General features: G+C 51.4%; 1 protein-coding gene across 1 annotated transcript in view; it reads right to left on the bottom strand.

Annotated features, from left to right (window-relative positions):
- Window positions 1-19,739, bottom strand: part of GRIK4 (glutamate ionotropic receptor kainate type subunit 4) — a 331,785-nt gene that overhangs the window by 92,757 nt on the left and 219,289 nt on the right. Inside the window, exon 10 of the mRNA XM_036276444.1 lies at window positions 965-1,072. Within this exon, the coding sequence (XP_036132337.1) occupies window positions 965-1,072 (108 nt within the window). The remainder of the gene's footprint in view (window positions 1-964; window positions 1,073-19,739) is intronic.

Raw genomic sequence — 19,739 nt, 5'->3', positions numbered from 1 at the left:
ATCAGCCAGCCCAGTCCAGGGCCGGGCCCCAGCAGCCCACGACGTTGGTGGGAGGTCCCTGCACTACTTCATCATCTCAAAAGGCCTAACGGGACAGGTGCCTCTGCAGACCAGGCACGTTCAGCCAAGGCCGATCCACCCTGTCTCTGCTTCGGGCTGGGATTGGATCAGGGTGGCAGCACGGACGCCCTGCTGTTGATAAGATGCTGTGCCGGGCAGGAAAATATGCTCCTGATTAAAGCTGCAGGGGGGTGGGGGAACAGTAACCACTGCCTAACACATGCAGTTGGTTTAATGGACAAATCTTTTCAAACCTGATGTTTTCAGGGGGAAGAAGAAGAAGACCTTGGCCGTGAATGAGGCTGACTGATGCCGCCCACTAAACTGCACACTCTCCGAGGACAAAGACCGCGTCTTACGCATCTTCCCTGTTCAGGAGTGAGCACGGTGCCGGGACACGGGGGGAGGGCTTGGTAAATTCCGGAAGAAACTGAATCCGATAGGAAAGGAAGATGGTCCCTGGCCCAGTGATTGTAAATTTCCTTCTCAGACGCTGACCATGAAGAAACAGGCCTGGAAATGCACTGGAACTCAGTGTCCACTGCGGGGCATTCTCCATACCCTGGGCACCAAGCAACGGAGGCTCTTATGCAGGAGAAGGGCCAACCTGGGGGGCTTCTCCCACCTGTGTCCCAAGGCCCCTTCTCTGGGCTGTCCTCCCACTGCCCGGGAGGGGCCTCCACGCCGTGGTGCTCCCATCCCCCCCCCCCCCCCCCGCTGCTTTGGAACTCAGCCAGCAGCACTTCCCTGTGAAGCAGCAGCTTGAGTTCATTACAGGGCCGTGGCTGACCTCGGTGCTGGGGGCAGAGTCCCTTCCTCTGTCCACTGGGAAGCCTACAAGCAGCCTGGAGTTGGAGGAGGCCCCTGGGGCTGCAGCTGGGAGGCCTGGGGGCGCCCTGCTTACCAGGATGGTGGTGACGACCAGCGTGGTGTTGAAGAGACTGTTGGATATGTTGGAGGCGTAGAGGCGGCTGTCCATGCTGAGGCCGTCCGCTACATGCCACTGGCCAATCTGAGGAGACCAAGGAGAGAGGACTGGGGAGAAATGGGGCAGCTGGGGCCAGGGAGCTGGGCTGCAGGCAGGCCACAGAGCGGGACTGCTGCGGCCCGAGAGCAAGGGCTGCACTGGGCGGGGACCGTCCCTGGGCCGGGGTCGGAGAGGACCTGTGGGAGGAAGAGCAGAAAGGCCAGAGACTTCGGAGAGGCGGAGGAAGGAAGTGGGAAGCAAAGCAGGAAGGGAACGGAGTTCAGAAGCTGCCACGAAAGGGAAGGGCCGGCGCGGCCCACACTCTCCGCGGGCAGGTGAGCCCAGCTGTTCCTTCCCCGCCTTCAGCCATCCGGCCCGTCTGAGCGAGAATCAGAACGGCCACGGGAGGGGACTGCGTGCCAGGGCTGGCAAACGCTGCTGACCGGGCCAGGGGACGGACAAACCAGAAGAGAAGGCCCAGGATGTGCCCTGGTGGACTGCCTGCTGGCTGTGAGACCGTAGGCAAGTTGCTTCAATCTCTCTGAGTCCAGTTTCTCTGCCTGCAGATGGCGGTCGTGATGTTCGCTGTCTCCTGGTCAGAGCCTGCCGAGATCATGGGTGTGCCGCTTTGATGCACGGTGTTCCGCTGCCCCAGGAGCGTGGATCTCAGCTGTGTAACCTCAGAAAAGTGACTGAACCTCTCTGAGCATGTTTCCTCACGTGTCAATGGGACCAGTGCGAGAAACTCCATTGGGTGGTAGTGAGAACGTATCTAATCTGACATCCATAAATTCAACATTCTTTTCTCTTCCCCATTGTCTTAACTTCTAGGGGGAAAACCCCACAACTTAGTTCTCCAGTCTAGAAAGTCACTAAGACCTAAACTCAACAGCTTTGGATTTTAGGTGGTTTGTTTCCGCAGTAGAAGCCTGTTTGGGGACTGCGTGAGCGTGTGCGGTTACCGCTGTATCTCTGGGAGCTGCAGCCCTGGCACACCCCCCAAGATGCCACGTGCTGGAGTGAGCATCCTGGAGGCAGCGGGCAGCCGGCTACAATCCCAGCGAAACGCACACATCTGCCTTGCAGGCCCTGCCAGGCCCCAGCAGCAGCTGTCCCGGGACCCTGCCATTTCCACGGTGCCATGTGGCGTTAGTCACCAGAGCTGGGCTCTGAGTCCCTCCCGTGACAGCTTCAACATCTGTGGAGATGGGTCTCAGCCTCGGTCCCCACCTCCACCCCAAGGGGTCAGGGCTAACGAGCAGGAATCATCTCCCCGCCCTCTTACAGGCCTCCAGTTTCAGGCAGGAGCCTGATGGTCTCTATAGGGGATACTTGCATTTGCAAGAGGGGAGATGGCCAAAAGCCCTCCCCAGCCTCTGCGAGGATGTCACCTGGGGAAGGCTGACCGTCCTGCACGGCTCATGCTCACTTTTCCTTCACAAGCAGTGTCTCGAGCATCTCTGCACAGGAAGCCCTACGTTATAGACAAGGAAACGACAGCAAACTGAAAGAGGCCACCCAACCTTCCTGAGGTCACCAGCCCACCGGGCGAGAGGCCTGAGCGTCAGCCCCGTGCCCTTCCTGTCACGGGCTCTTCCCCAGGGGCCTTGGTGGCCACGCTGCCTGGCTCCTCCGATGTCCTCCTGCATAGCTGCTCACGCATCTCTCTCCCCACCGGCCTATTTACGCTCGCACCCGGCACCTCCGCAGGGGCTGGTCCTCAAGCAGAAGGAGGCCTCACTTCATACGGGCAGGATGCTGCTGTGGGCAGGGAGGGAGGGAGGCGGGCGAGCCCTCCTCTGGCTCTTTGGAGAGCTCCCTGTCCCCAAAAGAGACCAGTCAGGCCGGGTGATGGCCGAGCTTCCCCAGCTCCTCCCTCTGCAGGGGACAGGGTGGGGGGTGAGGGGTGAGCTGCTAGACTTTCAAGTGACAGGAGAAACGGTGGCTGGTTACTGGACACCTGTGGCGCGGGACGTGTCCGAGTCCAGTCATCTCTGAACGCTCCCACTATCCTGGAGGAAACTGAGGCTCAGGGAGTTTGCTGGCTTGTTCGAGGTCACCTAGTGGGCACAGGCTTGGCTGACTCCTAATTCCAAGGTCGTCCCCTCTCTGCTGTTTCTCGTGGGCGGGGACACGAACAGGCCCCTCTGCTCAACAGGTCTGAATAACCAGAGCAGCACCAGAAGGACCCCGGCCACCCAGCAAGACCCCTGGCACTGAGCTCTGCTGGGCTCGACGCTCCACAAGACAGCGGAGCGACCGCTCTCCAGGGAGCCAGACTCGGCAGAAGGGCCAGGGCGGGCCCTGATGGTCTCCTGGGTGACAAGGGCCAGATCTGGATGGAAGGACACAGCAATTGGACGGATGTCAGCACTCGGACGCTGGGACAGGACTGGACTTCTTAGGGCCCTATCATCCTAAACATGCATTTCACACAGACAGGGCCAGCAAGACCTCAGCCCACTTCCCCTTCGCTGTTCTCAGGAGACCCAGTCCTCACGAACGGCCTGCCCCAGCCCCTGAATACCTGGTCTTACCTCAGCCACAAGATAGGTCCCCACAGCCTGGCTGGTGTGGCTCAGTGGTTGAGCGTCAGCCCACGCACCAAGAGGTTGCCAGTTCGATTCCCAGTCAGGGCCCATGCCCAGGTTGTGGGCTCAGTCCCAAGTAGGGGGCATGCAGGACGCGGCTGATGGATGTTTCTCTTTCACATTGATGTTTCTATCTCTCTCTCCCTTTCTCTCTCTCTAAAAGCAATAATAACATATTTTTTAAAAGTTAAGTGCCCACAGAACCCAGGGATAAAATGATTTACCCAGAACCAGACCCAACAGCCTGAGCAATCCATCCATCCTCCACCTTGGGGAGCACAGCAAAGAGACTAATTAGCCCTGAAACTCCAACCAGAAAATAAATTTCTCATTTATCCTTCCATTAGCCTCCAAGAAATTAATGAACTCATCAGATTCGACAAAGCGGCTTGGCAGCTATCATCCGTGCCAGAGTTGCTGAAAGGCATTGGGAGGGGAAGGAAACACAGCAGGTGCCTGGGGCACAGGCTAAGGGCCCCACCCACTGGGCACCAGCCGTGCCAGGGTGGGCAGGACATGTGCAGCTCTGCCTCCAGCCAATCCCCTCGCTCTGCCCCACTGACAGCTGCCCCCAAGCTTCCTGCGGGAGCAGCTGTTAGCAGGCCTCTCCCCACGTCCACTTGAGGAGGCCCGACTGCAGGCCGGGGAACGGCTTCCCTTGGCCTCTCTCCGTACCCGGCTCTCCCAACCTCTGCCTTTCTACCAGGTGTCCTGGTGGCCCCAGCAGTGGCCGCGAAGGGAGGGGAGGTGTGGATTCGGACACCAGCACTGCTGGACTTCACCCAAGGAGCGCGCCCCGAGCACGCAGAGGACAGGCTGGGTTTCAGCCTCCGCTTGCCTTTGACCTTGGTGCAAGCTGCACCGTGAGTCAGAGTGAGAGGACCAGCCACCTGGCTTCTCTGCGTAGGAGCTGTTCACGGTGGGGAGTTCCCTGACCCTCCGAGCTTTCGTTTCCCTCATCTGGAAAGCGGGGTTAAGATAGTAAGGTCACCTCAGAGGGTTCTTCAGGAGATCGAATCAGATGGTGCACATGCAAAGTGTGATACAAGTGTTTGTTAATTTAATTTCTAATACTGTTGTCTGAGACAGAAGACGAGATCTCTCCGGGCCCTACAGAGGGCTTGCCTCGTAAACTTCAGTTTCTCATTCAGAGGAGACCCAGGCCTCACGGTCTGGCTCCTGGGCCAGCAGTATCAACCGCAGAAACACAGGCTCAGGTCCATTTCAGACTGACGGAAACACGAACTCTGGGAGAAGGGCCCGGCTCTGTGTGTAGCAAGTCCCCCGATGCAGAAGGGCTGGGGCAGAGCAGGGAGCGCTCAGACCGCAGTGCACGCCGACAGGGCGAGTGTAGGGACGACAGTGACCGGTGCCTGCCTGGCAAGCTGGACAATGTCTAAAAACTGCCTCTCTAGGATGGAAGGCCGTGATCTGCAGCAGTTGACAATATCTGTGGTGTAAACAGTTTCCCCAAGGCTGAGTTTAAGCTACAGACCTGAAGTCACCGAACAGAGCCCGGAAGAGACATGTCGCACAGTGGGCTCTCGCTACCTGGGCAAGCGGCTCCAGCACACCCGGTGCCCACCGCGCCCACGCAGGCTCCGTGCCGGGGGCTAGAGCTCATGCACACACATCTCGCGGCCACCCCACTTTATTTGTGAGGACACAGAGGTCCACATAACTTAATCATTTACCCTAATAACAGAACTGGTAAATGGAGAATAAAGGATTCAGAACAAGGCCAATGTGCTGCTTAACTGGGATCACAGTATTTAACACAAACGCGCGCTCCTCCTCACTGCTGAGTCCAAGGCTCTGAGAAGAATGCGCTGATGACAGTGCCCGGCCGGACGTGAGAGGCAGGAACCGTGACTGACATGGAACACATGTGCACCCGCACAGGAAGTATCATTTGCCCAACACACCCCAAGGAGATACAAAGTAACAATAGTTTCTCCTTTAAGTAGTAACAATTGGGACATTTAATTGTGCATTGGAAAGCATTATTTCACAAGTTCTCTACAGGGAAATGACACGTTCCACCGTCCTCGCAGGCCGTGTGAGCACCTCACGGGAACCCAGTGTGTCGGCACGAGGCCAGCAGTTACGGGGTGCCGCAGTGGGCTCATGCGGTGGGAGCATGGAAATCTGGGGCCACCTGCCTGCCGTCCTCCCTGTGCTTTCACGAGTCAATCTGCCCCCTTTCCACAGCGTGTCCTCCCCCTCATGACCTGTCACCACTTGCCACCACCCTCAGGGCAGCTCTCTCCTGGCCTCTGCCTCCCACTAGCTGTGTTCAAGGTCCCGGGTCAGCAACCAAGGTGCCAGGCTTGAAACAGCTGTTGCAAGGAAGACACAGGTAAGGGGGGGGGAGGCTAGGGACTCTGGGGCGTGGACATGGGCCCCCCAGTTATTTGGAAAGTGGACACCGCGCAGCTGGATGCCTGGCAGAGATCTGCACTAGTTGGCCTGTGATCCTGGAAAACACTCACCCCGGGGCGTGAGCATGGCGTCCTCTGCTGCTTCCGACAGCTGCAGTGAGCAGCCTGGAGGTGGGGCCCAGATTACCCTCTGGCACCATGACCGCAGGCCGTGTGGCCCTAGGACCTTCAGTCCGTGCTCCCGAGTCTCATCGAACCTGAACCCTCGCCCAAGTTCCCACTAACTTCTGGACCAGAATGGGCCTCTCTGTTCTCTACACAGCAGCAGGGGTCAGCTCTGAAATCTCGGACATGATCATGTGAGCTGCTGCTGAAAACCCTGCGATTCTTTCCCATTTTAACGATCGAGACCAAAATCCCTAGAACAGCCCACCAGGCCCTGAGAGGCCCGCCCTCTGCCCACTGTCCACACCCGTCTCACCCCATTTTCTCTGCTTTGTCTGTGCCTGAGTCACATCTGTGTGTTCTGTTCAGGTGCCAAAAACTCCCCAGCCCCACCCCAACCCTTTCAGCCATCTCACAAGTTGGCCTTTTTCAGGAAATGACATTTTCATTCATGTACTGTCTGACTACGTCCACCGACAACAGCAGTTACCGTTTAAATACTCGTCAGCTGGACCTCCACAGACATCTCCCCAACTCTGACCTGTTCACGTCTGGTAACCCTTCAGGCCTCGGTTTAAAAATCACCCCCTCCAGGAAGCCTTTCCTTGATCTCCCAAAGTCAAATTCGCCCCCAAACACATTCTCTACCTTCAGAGCCCTTGTCTCGAGCTCACACTCATCACTGCGTCCTCACTCACTCCGCGTCCTCGGGTGGCTGAGGAGGAGCCCACGCTGCACCCGGAGCCTGGGGTCCCGCCTGGAGCAGCCTGTGCCTCTCACAGTCCCAGACGCCCCAGAGTACACCGCGGTCATCTCCCCCTTGTTCTGTCCCGAGGAGGTAAAAGGAATTCACTTTTAAAGCCCTGAGGATTTCCTCACATTCCCGCCTCCACAGGTGCACAGGGCTCGATGACATCAATATTTCACGCATGTTTACATGATTCTTCTCTGCACTCGGCCCTGCCACGACCCAGCTTCTCTAGAGGCTGATACGGCTCCTGGGCCAGGTGCGTCCTTCTGCTCCGGAGTCAGGGGGTGCAAGCCCTTGCTGTGGCTCGTGCGCGTCTCCCTGGTTCTGCACACAACGATGCTGTTCCTATTCCCACCTAGAAATGTGGCACCTCAGACACGCGTTTGCTGATTGAATAAATGAACGAATGAATGAACTTCAGACCAGATGCTAAGTGACTTGCTGAGGGTCACAATTAATGGGGGATTGAAGCTGGATTTGAACTTGAGATCTGTTTATGACCGCACCGTCTGGTTGAGTCAGGGCGGTGCAGCCTCGCCCCGCGGGGCCTCCCCACGGCTCTGACCACAGCGAGGCTGTCTGTGGGGAAGGCAGTCCTGAAGGTCCGCCACGGGAGCCCGCGAGGGTGCGCAAGGCTCGTGGGCGCCCCAGACGCCCAGGCTTCTCTCCTCCGCTGCCATGCGTGAGCTGTGTGACCTTGGGTAAGGCCCTTGACCTCCGTCACCTTCCTCATCGGTAAGATGGGCATAAGTCAGCCTGTCTGCTGGTGTTACGCCACTGCTGCTGTAATTCGCTGTAATTCCGTAAGCATGCCGAGTGCTTCATCTTCAAGTGAATTCTCTGTCCTGACATCTGGGTGAAACCAGAGCCTTGGCCCCTCTCCTTCCCCCAGTGAGCTCTGGGCTGGTCACAAGGTCCCGATTCATGCTGTCTCCGGGGCAGCCCCCCTCGTTTCTCTCACTTCTCCCTGGCACTGGACCCCCGGCACCTGGTCCGCTGTTGCCCACGTTCTCACTGCCTCCAGCTACAAAACGGGGTCTGGGGTTTCAGAGGTCTGGTGGTCAGACTGCTTTCTGCAAGGGAGTTGCCCATTAATTCCTTCAGGTGACAAGCTGGACGTGTCTCCCAACCTTTGGCCCCTTGGCTCCTTCGGCATTGGGGTGCCACTCGGCATACCCGGCCTGCTCATGAGACAACGTGTGTGGTGACTGCCGATGAGCCCTAGGCAGCCTCGAGAACATGCGACAGCAGCGCTGGTGGGGACGCAGCGGCCGGGGTCCTCCGGCTTCAGGTTCCGCCTGGCCCCGGCGTGTGGCCTCTGAAAGTCAGTTTTGCTGCCTGTGCGGTAAGGATGGTCTTCCCCCGCCCTCCCCTCCCCGGGACGACCTAAGACCATCACAGGTGGGACGGAAGTTTAAGGGCCTTCCAAAGGCAAGCTCTTTATTCCAGATCTTTATTCTCTAGGACCATTCACAGTTGGACCAACAATAACCAACGAGTCTTTTTCCCCCTTGGATTTAGGTTTGACGTTGGCGTTCTCGTCAGGAAGGATGCACACGATGCGTTAGTGTCTCCTGGAGGCCACAGAACTGATTCCGACATGTGTACAGAGGCAGTCGGGTATAAAACTCGGCCAGAGCCCTCAGGAGAGAATTGAAGCTGAGCTGCTGTTTCAGAGTCTCTGCAGTGGAGGTGTGCACCTTGGTGTAAGACTAGCTAAGGAGGCTTGCAGGGTGGGCTTCCGTGGCAGGAAGCTTTTGAATTTGAAGTTTATTGAATTTGCCCTGGCTTTTTTGTCTCGGCGGTTAGAGTGTTGGCATGAGGACCAAAGGGTCGGGGGTTCGATTCCCAGTCAAGGGCATGTACCTGGGTTGCAGGTTCAATCCCTAGGCCTGGTTGGGACACACGTGAGAGGCAACCAATTGATGTGTCTCTCTCACATCAATGTTTCTCTCTCTCTTTCCCCCACACCTACTTCCCTCCCTCCTTTCAGTTCTCTCTAAAAACCAATGGAAAAAATATCCTTGGGTGAGAATTAAGAAAATAAAATGTTCATTGAATTTAAATCTAATATCTCCAAACATTTAAGTTTAGTTTACATGGAAGACTGGGTCATGAGTAAGGGCCAACTTAATGCCTGAGGGGATAATTTGTGGAACAGAGGGGTTTGCCGATGAGCGCTAAAGACCTATTCTCTTAGTCAAAATATTCTCTTAGCATAAAATGCACGCTCATGCCCAGAAACTGTGAAAATTCTGGGCCAGGGACAATGCCTTTGGCAAATGCAGAGGTGAGAGATCACAGGAGGCCCAGGGGCAGCTGGGAAGACTCCTCAGCAAATGAGTCGGCCTGGGCTTAGCCTCCCACACAACTGGTCCAAGGCAGTGTTTTGTTCAGCCATGATCACAGTCCATCAGTGGGTTATAAAATCAATTTAGTGGGTCAAGACTGGCATTTAAAACATAAAATATATATCAAAAGTAGATCAGAGCACAGTGCCCATAGCAGGGTAACTACTGTTCCCTAAGGTTTGGCTCAGTTATGTACAGGCTGCTGCTTACGTGTTCCCAGACTGCAGGCCCTGCTCACAAAGCATGACTGTGCCTGGCAGGAGGATCGGGGACCCCCCCCCCCGCCCCCGTCACACTCTACCAGCCTCTCGCAGAGCACCTGGCACATAACTGAGGCTCAACGACGACATTCTGGCATCAATTCACACCTAGCCCACACCTTGAGTGTTGTCACTAGAAGGCGAGCTGCAAGGACATCATACAGGCTAACACCTGTGAACGTTCATGTCTGTGCTTGTCACGTCGTGTAGGCTTCCCGGCCACACTACCAGAGGGGTTGGCACTGTCCTGCTTACAGGTTACAGACCCGGGCTCAGGAGGATGCGGTGCCGCCCACAGTTCCATAGTCAATGCAGGTCCAAGCACAGGCAGGTCCGCGGTGTAGCGCCCACGAGATACCGTTTCCCTGACTGTGCATGTGCAGTGGGACGCTGAGTACGCATTGGAGCTGCTCTGCTAACCCCTTGGCATGTGCCACAAGCGACTCTGCTTGAGAGCCCTCTTCCTGAAGTCGGCCTTTGCTTTTCCTTGCCTTTGATCTGACTTTTGTATTTAGAGGAAGACATTTAAATAAAGTTCCAGGAAGGGGACAGTGGGCTGACATGGAACAAGTCCACCAGAGGGTGCTCCAGCTCCCGGACCTGGTCTGCCATCAGCCAGCACTGGTCTGGGTCCCTGCCAGGCTCATCACACCCCCTTTCACCCGGGGACACACAGTCCTCCATCCAGCCTTGCCCAGAATGTCACCTTCTGGTGGGAGCCTTTCCCCAGCCCTCTGCTTCGGTCCAGTCCCCCATCCCAGGGACGCAGGCGTGGTGCAGGGGGTTCCCCTCTGCACTGCTCCTCACCCTGTAATCACGTAAGTGTTCAAGTGAGCACTGTCTCCAGCCCTCTCCCACACTGGACAGGACGCTACGGCAGTGACGAGACTCTGCCTTGTCCCCAGTGTGTCCCCGGCGCCCCGATGGCATCAGCGTCTGCTCAGTGACAACCTGGTAAGTTCTCCTTTGTGCCTCCTGCCCCCAGACAGTGCCAGGCTCATAATTGTTGCTCCATACACATCGACTGAACTGAATTATGAAAGTTCTTTAGGCAGGTCACTTCTTTTTAGAATTCAGTTACCTCACCTATCAAAGAAGGATGTGGTCTGGCCCCTTCCAGCTCGAACACGAATGCCTGCAATGCTGGTATATTTAGAATGTGGTCTAGTTCTTCAAAGTGTCTTAGAGCAGAGACCGGGAGAGACAGGCCTGGGAGAAGCAGCATCCAGAGGCCTCAGGCGCTGGCTGTCGGGACAGGCGGGGGCACTAAAGCCTGGCTACCCAGACATGGAGTTGAAGCAAGGGGCCACCCTCTGGGGAGCTGCCGGGAAGGGCCCTTCCTACCTGCCGGGAAACCGTTCTCCCTGAGCCCTGCAGCGGAGGCCTGGAGCTCTCCCAGCAGACAGCTCACCTTGGAGCTGACGCTGTGCTCAGTTAGGGTGGAAGGAAGCGTAAAAGTGCTGTAACACACTGCAGTCCTCTTATTTGCACACAGTCACGACAGGCGGTTCAGTGCAAGGGACAGAGCACTCTTCTCCCAGACCACCCGAAACAGGACCTGGCTCCAGGTCACACACTAGGCGGAACATCACCAGACTGCAGCGGGTTCCAAGCGGGAGACTGAAGTTACATTTTAGAAGGAAAGGGAAGGCAGTCATGGAAAGAATGCAATGGCATGTGGACCCAAGAAACAGAACTGAGGACCGGAAATTAGAGGCTTTTTTAAGGAAGAAAGAATTCTGCCCAACAGATGGAAAGGCTTCTAGCAATGAGAGATTTCTAAGATGGAATGTGTCGTCCCTATAGGTAATGAGTTTCCCAACTCTGGGGGCATTCTTGAACTTCATGAGAAAGCATTTGCAAACATCCAAACATCTGAGTTGAACACATGTCTAGAGGGCCTTTATTTATTACTCCTCTCAGCCAAAGGAGTGCAGGGTCTAAATTCTACTCTGACATCACAGGGACGGAAAGGAAGGCCAGGGCATGAAGGGCGGATGCAGTCCTTTGGCACTGTGAGAACACACGAGAGTGGAGTTTAGGATGGTGACAACACACGAGAGTGGAGTGTAGGATGGTGAGAACACACGAGAGTGGAGGGTAGGACGGTGAGTACACAGGAGAGTGGAGGGTAGGACGGTGAGAACACACGAGAGTGGAGGGTAGGACGGTGAGAACACACGAGAGTGGAGGGTAGGACGGTGAGAACACACGAGAGTGGAGGGTAGGACGGTGAGAACACATGAGAGTGGAGGGTAGGACGGCGAGTACACAGGAGAGTGGAGGGTAGGACGGCGAGTACACAGGAGAGTGGAGGGTAGGACGGCGAGTACACAGGAGAGTGGAGGGTAGGACGGCGAGTACACAGGAGAGTGGAGGGTAGGACGGCGAGTACACAGGAGAGTGGAGGGTAGGACGGCGAGTACACAGGAGAGTGGAGGGTAGGACGGCGAGTACACAGGAGAGTGGAGGGTAGGACGGTGAGAACACAGGAGAGTGGAGGGTAGGACGGTGAGAACAGAGGAGAGTGGAGGGTAGGACGGTGAGTACACAGGAGAGTGGAGGGTAGGACGGTGAGTACACAGGAGAGTGGAGGGTAGGACGGTGAGAACACAGGAGAGTGGAGGGTAGGACGGTGAGAACACACGAGAGTGGAGGGTAGGACGGTGAGTACACAGGAGAGTGGAGGGTAGGACGGTGAGTACACAGGAGAGTGGAGGGTAGGACGGTGAGAACACACGAGAGTGGAGTGTAGGATGGTGAGAACACACGAGAGTGGAGTGTAGGATGGTGAGTACACAGGAGAGTGGAGTGTAGGACGGTGAGAACACACGAGAGTGGAGTGTAGGATGGTGAGTACACAGGAGAGTGGAGGGTAGGACGGTGAGTACACACAAGAGTGGAGTGTAGGACGGTGAGTACACACGAGAGTGGAGTGTAGGATAGTGGACGCAGAGAGGAAAGACCACTGCAGAAAAACTTGAGCTACGCATAAGTTTACTCAGTCCTGGTCTTCTTGCCTGGCTGAAACTCACTGCAATTTATTCTTTTTTTATCCTCACTCGAGGACATTTTTGCATTTATCTTCAGATGGGGGAGGGGGAAAGGAACATCGATATGACAGAGACACATTGACTGGTTGCCACCCACATGACCCCAACCGGGGCCAGGAACAAAGTGCAACTGAGGTACGTGCCCTTAGCCAGAACCGAACCTAGAATTCCGTGGTCCGAGGCTGACGCTCTAACTGCTGAGCCAGACTCGCCAGGGCAGTACAATTGATTCTTGTTACTCACGTAGTCCTGTTCTGTGAAGTTAGCACAAACACTGATTTCTGTTTACAAACACCTGATTTAAGGTACACTGTTGCTTCATTAATATGAACAACAGCACTGCAACTTATGCCCGAATGATGCTTTCCTAACACCTGTGTCTTCTCTGTGAGGCCCATCGAGCCTTCTTGCACTTGGAAACACTAGACAGCACATCGGCACTGAGTCTGAGGGTCATTTTATACAGGAAAATCACCCAGAGAAAACAAACAAAAGTGAAGCTATGATGCTACATAGACCACGAAGAAGAAACTTCTTGACAGAATGGGCTGGGACAAGAAGGCAGAGTCACTGTTCCACCTTGGCCGGAACACGCCTCTGCCAACTCAAAGTCCTCGCCGCTCTGCACATGTCCGAGAAACTGCTGTGCACACTGCCTTGGGTGACACAGAGACATGAGTGCGTGCAAGAACTTGTAAACATGGAATCCACAGATAACAAGGATCAGTTGTACTCTATGCTTGAATGTTTGGCTTATGCCAAGAGGTATCCAAATTCCTGTCCTGAATCCCCAGCCTCTGGAATGTGAAGTGGAATTTTGTCTGGCCTTCACCACACCCCTTGTCGAAGAGAATAAACTCACAGCGGCTGTTTCCAGGTGCTCTAGTGACAGGCAAATATTGTTGAGGGAAGGATTGCTGCTCAGTTTCAACTCAGTCAGCTCTAAGTATGCCCACCCCCCCCCCACCCCCCGTCAAATGATTCTCTCCAACTAGCTCAAGGTTTCAGAAGTTACATTTCCCTGAGTAGGGCAGTAAAGAGATTCAGTTCATCTTTCTTTGTGGACAGAAGTACTGATTTTAATAATTTCTCTTGCCTGTATCTTTTTTTTTGTTCTTTTGTCCTGTTCTTTTGTTGTTTGGTCAAGAGTCTCCCAGACTCTCCTCTAGCGTTCTGCAGGAGGGATGGCGCTGCAGGGACGGTGCATGCAGGCCGAGAGCGTGAGGGCCCTGCACATCCCACTCATCTCCTGGGAACAGATGCTGCTGCAAGTGAGCTGCTGAAGAGAGAGTCTAGCAGAGAACTCTGGCATGCTCAGGAGTTGTCATCTTACAAGAAAAGCACTGCCAGCAAGAGATAAGCAACAGGTTACCTACCTAAAACCCCATAAGGCTCTCAGCTGACTTCTCAACAGAAACACTACTGGCCAGAGGGAGTGGCATGAGGTAATCAAGGTCATGAGAAACAAGGATCTGAACCCAAGACTACTCTATCCAGCAAGGCTATCATTCAAAATACAAGGTGAAATAAAGAGCTTCCCATGCACAAAAAAGCTAAGGGACTATATTAGCACCAAACCAGCACTGCAAGAAATGTTAAAAGGACTGCTGTAATTAGTAGAAGAAATAGGAAGAGAAATATAACCACAATAATAAAAAATGGCAATAAATAAGTACATATTCAAAACAATCTTAAATGTAAATGTATTAAACACTCTGATCAAAAGACACAGAGTAGCTGAATGAATAGGAAAGCATGATTCATATATATGTTGTTTATAAGAGACCCACCTAATAACAAAAGACTAATATAGGTTGAAAGTGAAGAGATGAAAAAAAATTTTCCAAGTAAACAAAAAGAAAAAAAAAGCTGAGGTAGCAATATTCATATCCAATAAAATAGACTTCAAAATGACAGTCATGCCCACCTGGTGTGGCTCAGTAGTTGAGCATCAGCCCATGCACCAAGTGGTTGCCACTTTGATTTCCAGTCAGCGCATATGCCCATTTGTGGGCCATATCCCCAGTGGGGGGCACGCAGGAGGCAGCTAATCAATGTTTTCTCTCATCAATGTTTCTATCTCTCTCTCCCTCTTTCTTCTTCTCTCTCTAAAATCAATAAAGAAAATAAACTAAAAAAAAAAAAAAAAAAATACAGCCATAACTAGAGACAAAGAAGGCCACTACATAATATTTAAAGGATCTATCCATCAGGAAGATATAACCTTGGTAAACATATATGCACCCAATATAGGAGCACAAAAATATATTTAAAAACTTCTGGAGGACTTGAAAGGAGAAATTGACAGCACTACAATCATAGCAGGGGACTTCAACACCTCGCTGACATCACTGGATAGAGCCTCTGGAAAAAAAATTAACAAGGATACAGAGACACTAAATGATGCACCAGAACAAATGGATTTAATAGGAATCTACAGAGAATGACACCCCAAAACTGCAGAATTCACACTCTTCTCAAATGCACATGGATCATTCTCAAAGATAGACCACATGTGAGGACACAAACTAAGTCTCACCAAGTTCAAGAACACTGAAATCATATCAAGCATCTTCTCAGATCACAATGGCATGAAACTAGAAATCAATTATAATAAAAACACTCAAAAACATTCAAACACATGGAGGCTAAAAAGCATGTTATTAAATAATGAGTGGGTAATGAAGGACATCAAGGAAGAAATTAAAAACTTCCTGGAAACCAATGAAAATAAACACCAAACAACACAAAATTTATGGGATGCAGCAAAAGCAGTCCTGGGAGGGAAGTTCATAGCACTACAGGCCTACCTCAGGAAACAAGAAACATTTCTAATTGACTTTCTAACCCTACAACTTAAAGAACTAGAAAGTAAATAAAAAGAAAAACCCAGAGCAAGTAGAAGGAAAGAAATAGTAAAGGTCAGAGCAGACATAGAAACTAAAAAAAAAAAAAAAAAATTTAAAGATCAATGAAACAAAAAACTGATTTTTTGAAAAGATAAACAAGATTGATGGATGCTTAGCTTGACTCACCAAGAAATAAAGACAGAGAATCCAAATAAACAAAATCAGAAACTAAAGAGGAGAAGTAACAACCGACATCACAGAAATACAAAGAATCATTAAAAATACTATGAATAATTATACACCAACAAGTTGGACAATCTAGATAAAATGGACAAATTTCTCGAATCATACAGTCTCCCAAAACTGAACCGGGAAGACATAAAAAACTTGAACAGACCAATAACAACTAAGACAATTGAAGATGTAATTAAGAAATTCCCAGCAAACAAAAGCCAGTGCCCAGACAACTTAACAGGGGAGTTTCACCCAACATTTAAAGAAGGACTAACACCCATCCTCCTCAAACTATTCCAAAAACCTCAAGAAGAAGGAAGACTTTCAAGCTCCTTTTATGAGGCCAGCATAATCCTAATTCCAAAACCCAATAAAGACACTACAAAGAAAGAAAACTATAGGCCAATATCCCTGATGACCATAGATGCCAAAATCCTCAACAAAATATTAGCAATTGAATCCAGCAATACATTAAAAAAATTATTCAGCATGCCCAAGTGGGCTTTATCCCAGGGATGCAAGGCTGGTACAATATTTGAAAATCAATAAATGTGATATACCACATAAACAAAATGAAAGATAAAAACCATATAATCATATCAATAGATGTTGAAAAAGCATTCTACAATATCTAGCACCCATTTCTGATAAAAATGCTCAACAGTGTGGGAATAGAGGGATCGGATCTTGACATAATAAAGGCCATTTATGAAAATCCTACAGCCACTATTATACTCAATGGGAAAAAAACTAAAAGCATGCCCCTTAAGAACAGGAACAAAACAAGGATGTCCATTTCCCCACTCCTATTGAACATAGTACTGGAAGTCTTAACCACAACAATTAGAGATGAATAAAAAATAAAAAGAATCCAAATTGTAAAGAAGAAAGTAAAACTGTAATTATTTGCAGATGACATATTATACATAGAAAACCCTAAAGACTCCATCAAAAATCTACTAGATTTAATAAATGAATTCAGCAAAGTAGCAGGATACAAAATCAACATCAAGAAATTGAAGGCATTCTTATACACCAATGATGAACTCACAGAAAGAGAAACTGAAAAAACAATTACATTTACCATTGTAGCAAAAGAATTAAGATACCTAGGAATAAACTTAACAAAGAAGTAAAGGGCCTATTCACAGAAAACTATAGGACATTGAAAAAAGAAATAGAGGAAGATATAAAAAAGTGGAAGCATATACCATGTTCATGGATTGGCAGAATTAACATCATTAAAATGTCCATACTACTCAAAGCAATCTATAGATTCAATGCAACCTCCATTAAAATACCAGTGACATAGTTCATGGAACTAGAACAAATATTCTAAAAGTTTATATGGAACTAAAAAAGACCTGGAATACCCATAACAATCTTGATAAAGAAGGACAAAGTAGGAGGGATCACAATATAGAATATCAGGTTATACTACAAAGCCACTGTAATCAAAACAGCCTGGTACTGGCAAAGAACAGGCATATAGATCAATGGAACAGAACAGAGAACCCAGAAATGGACCCAAGACATTATGTTCAATTAATATTTGACAAAGGTATCAACAACATGCAATGGAGTAAAGACAGCCTCTCTCATAGATAGTGTTGGGAAAATTGGACAGCTACGTGCAAAAGAAGTCAAGTTAGACTACCAACTTACACCATACACAAGAATAAACTCAAAATGTTTAAAAGGCTTAAATGTGACTAAACAAATCCATAAAAATCCTAGAAGAAACTGTAGGCAACAAAATTTCAGACATCACACGCAGGAGAATTTTCATTGATACAATGCCTAAGGCAAGAGAAACAAAGGAAGAATTAATAAATGGTACTACATAAAACTAAACATCTTCTGCACAGCAAAAGAAACAATCATCGAAATGGAAAGGGAACCCACTGTATAGGAGAGCATAATTGCCAACGATGCATCAAATAAGGGGTTAATTTCCAAAACATATAGACTACTCATACAACTCAATAAAAGGAAGACAAAGAATCTAGTTAAAGTATGGTCTGAAGACTTAAATAGACACCTCTCCAAATAGGACATGCAAATGGCCAAAAGACATATGAAAAAATGCTCAACATTACTAATCATCAGAGAGATGCAAATTAAAACGTCTGTAAAGTATCACCTCATACCTACCAGAATGGCTGCCATCAACACATCATCAAACAACAATTACTGGCGAGGGTGTGGAGAAAAGGGGACTCTAGTACACTGCTGGTGGGAATGCAGATTGATGCAGCCACTATGGAAAACAATATGGTGTTTCCTCAAAAAATTAAAAATTGAATTGCCATTTGACCCAGTGATCCCACTTCTAGAACTATATCCCAAGAAGCCTGAAACACCAATCAGAAAGAATATATGTACCCCTATGTTCATAGCAGGACCATTTATAATAGCTAAGATCTGGAAACAGCTCAAGTGTCTATCAGTAGATGAGTGGATAAAAAAGCTGTGGTACATGTACACAATGGAGTACTATGTAGCTGTAAGAAAGATCTCTTATCTGTTGAGACAACATGGAGGGACCTGGAGAGTATTATGCTAAGCAAAATAAGTCAGTCAGAGAAAGACAAATACCACATGATCTCACTTATTTGTGGACTATAATGAACAATAGAAGGTGATGAACAAAATAGACTCAGAGACATAGAAGGGAGTATGGTTCAGACCGAGGAACCTCAGAGGAGGGGACGGGAGGGAGGGAAGAGATAAGCCAAAGCATTTACATGCATGTATCCTAACCAATGCCAGGGGCGGGGTGGGGGGCGGGATCGGGAGGAGAATGTCAATAGAGGAAAAAGGAGAATCATCTGTAACAAAAATTAATTAATTAAAAAGAAAGAAAGAAGTACTGCCAATGAAGATTGGAGAGTGCCTGGCTTCCTTTGTTAAACTCACCAGGCAGATAGGTATTTTGAGGAAGCAGTTGTACTAATAATACAACTGTAAGGTCTGAGCAGCAGATGCCAGTTTGTTCAATGTGCCTAATGAAGCATCAGGCTGAAGGGAGCGGTCACTCCCTGTCCCTGGAGTCCGCGGGGCGCTGGCGGACAGGGCGAGGCGCACGCGTCCCTGGAGTCCGCGGGGCGCTGGCGGACAGGGCGAGGCGCACGCGTCCCTGGAGTCCGCGGGGCGCTGGCGGACAGGGCGAGGCGCACGCGTCCCTGGAGTCCGCGGGGCGCTGGCGGACAGGGCGAGGCGCACGCGTCCCTGGAGTCCGCGGGGCGCTGGCGGACAGGGCGAGGCGCACGTGTCCCTGGAGTCCGCGGGGCGCTGGCGGACAGGGCGAGGTGCACAAGTCCCTGGAGTCCGCGGGGCGCTGGCGGACAGGGCGAGGTGCAGTGAAGCTTGCAGGGAAGAGCTGAGAGCCCTCTGCTGCCCCGAGATGGATGCAGGCTGCAGGTGGACCTGGCATGTGGCTGGACTTGACTGTGCTCTAGGAAACGGGGAGCCTTCATTTCAGGTGTTGGCACTCAGGTCAGGCAGGCCCTGGATGGTCTGTCAACTCTCCCAGGAGCATCTGTGACTTCGGGTCTCCTCTTCATACCCACCCAGAGCCACTGCCTGGTGACCCTGGGGACACTGCCATGTCAGGGAGTGAAGGGAGGACAGAGGTTGGGTGGAGGAAGAGGGCAGGAGCCCCAGGAACCGTGGGAAGCAGGGAGGGGCCAGCTGGCCGACTCTCAGCAGGCAGGGCTGGCATGGGCTGGCCTCTGTGGGCCTCCAGCCCGGCTCTGTGTCGGTCCCTGTCCTGACCCACGGGATTCCAGGAGTGCTGCCCACGAAGACAGAGGGAATCCATCCAGACATCTCCACGGAGATGACACAAAGTTGCATGAGATAGTCAAATCCTCAAAGCACATGGAGCAACAGCAGTTCGTGTTCTTCTCACAGTAAGTTTATGGTGCACACGAAGTTTTTCCTCAAGGAGCAATTGGGGAACAGAACGCTGGGAACTGTGGGAGCCAGCCCTGGCCACGCCCCCAAGGCTCCTGCCTCTGCACACAGCCCCTCCCACTGCCAGGCTCCCTGTCCCTCTGGCCGGTGGTGGCTGCT

The sequence above is a fragment of the Molossus molossus genome, unplaced genomic scaffold, assembly GCF_014108415.1.
Source record: "Molossus molossus isolate mMolMol1 unplaced genomic scaffold, mMolMol1.p scaffold_m16_p_22, whole genome shotgun sequence".
In the NCBI taxonomy this organism is placed as follows: Eukaryota; Metazoa; Chordata; class Mammalia; order Chiroptera; family Molossidae; genus Molossus; species Molossus molossus.
This window is presented reverse-complemented; position numbering and strand designations above follow the sequence as displayed.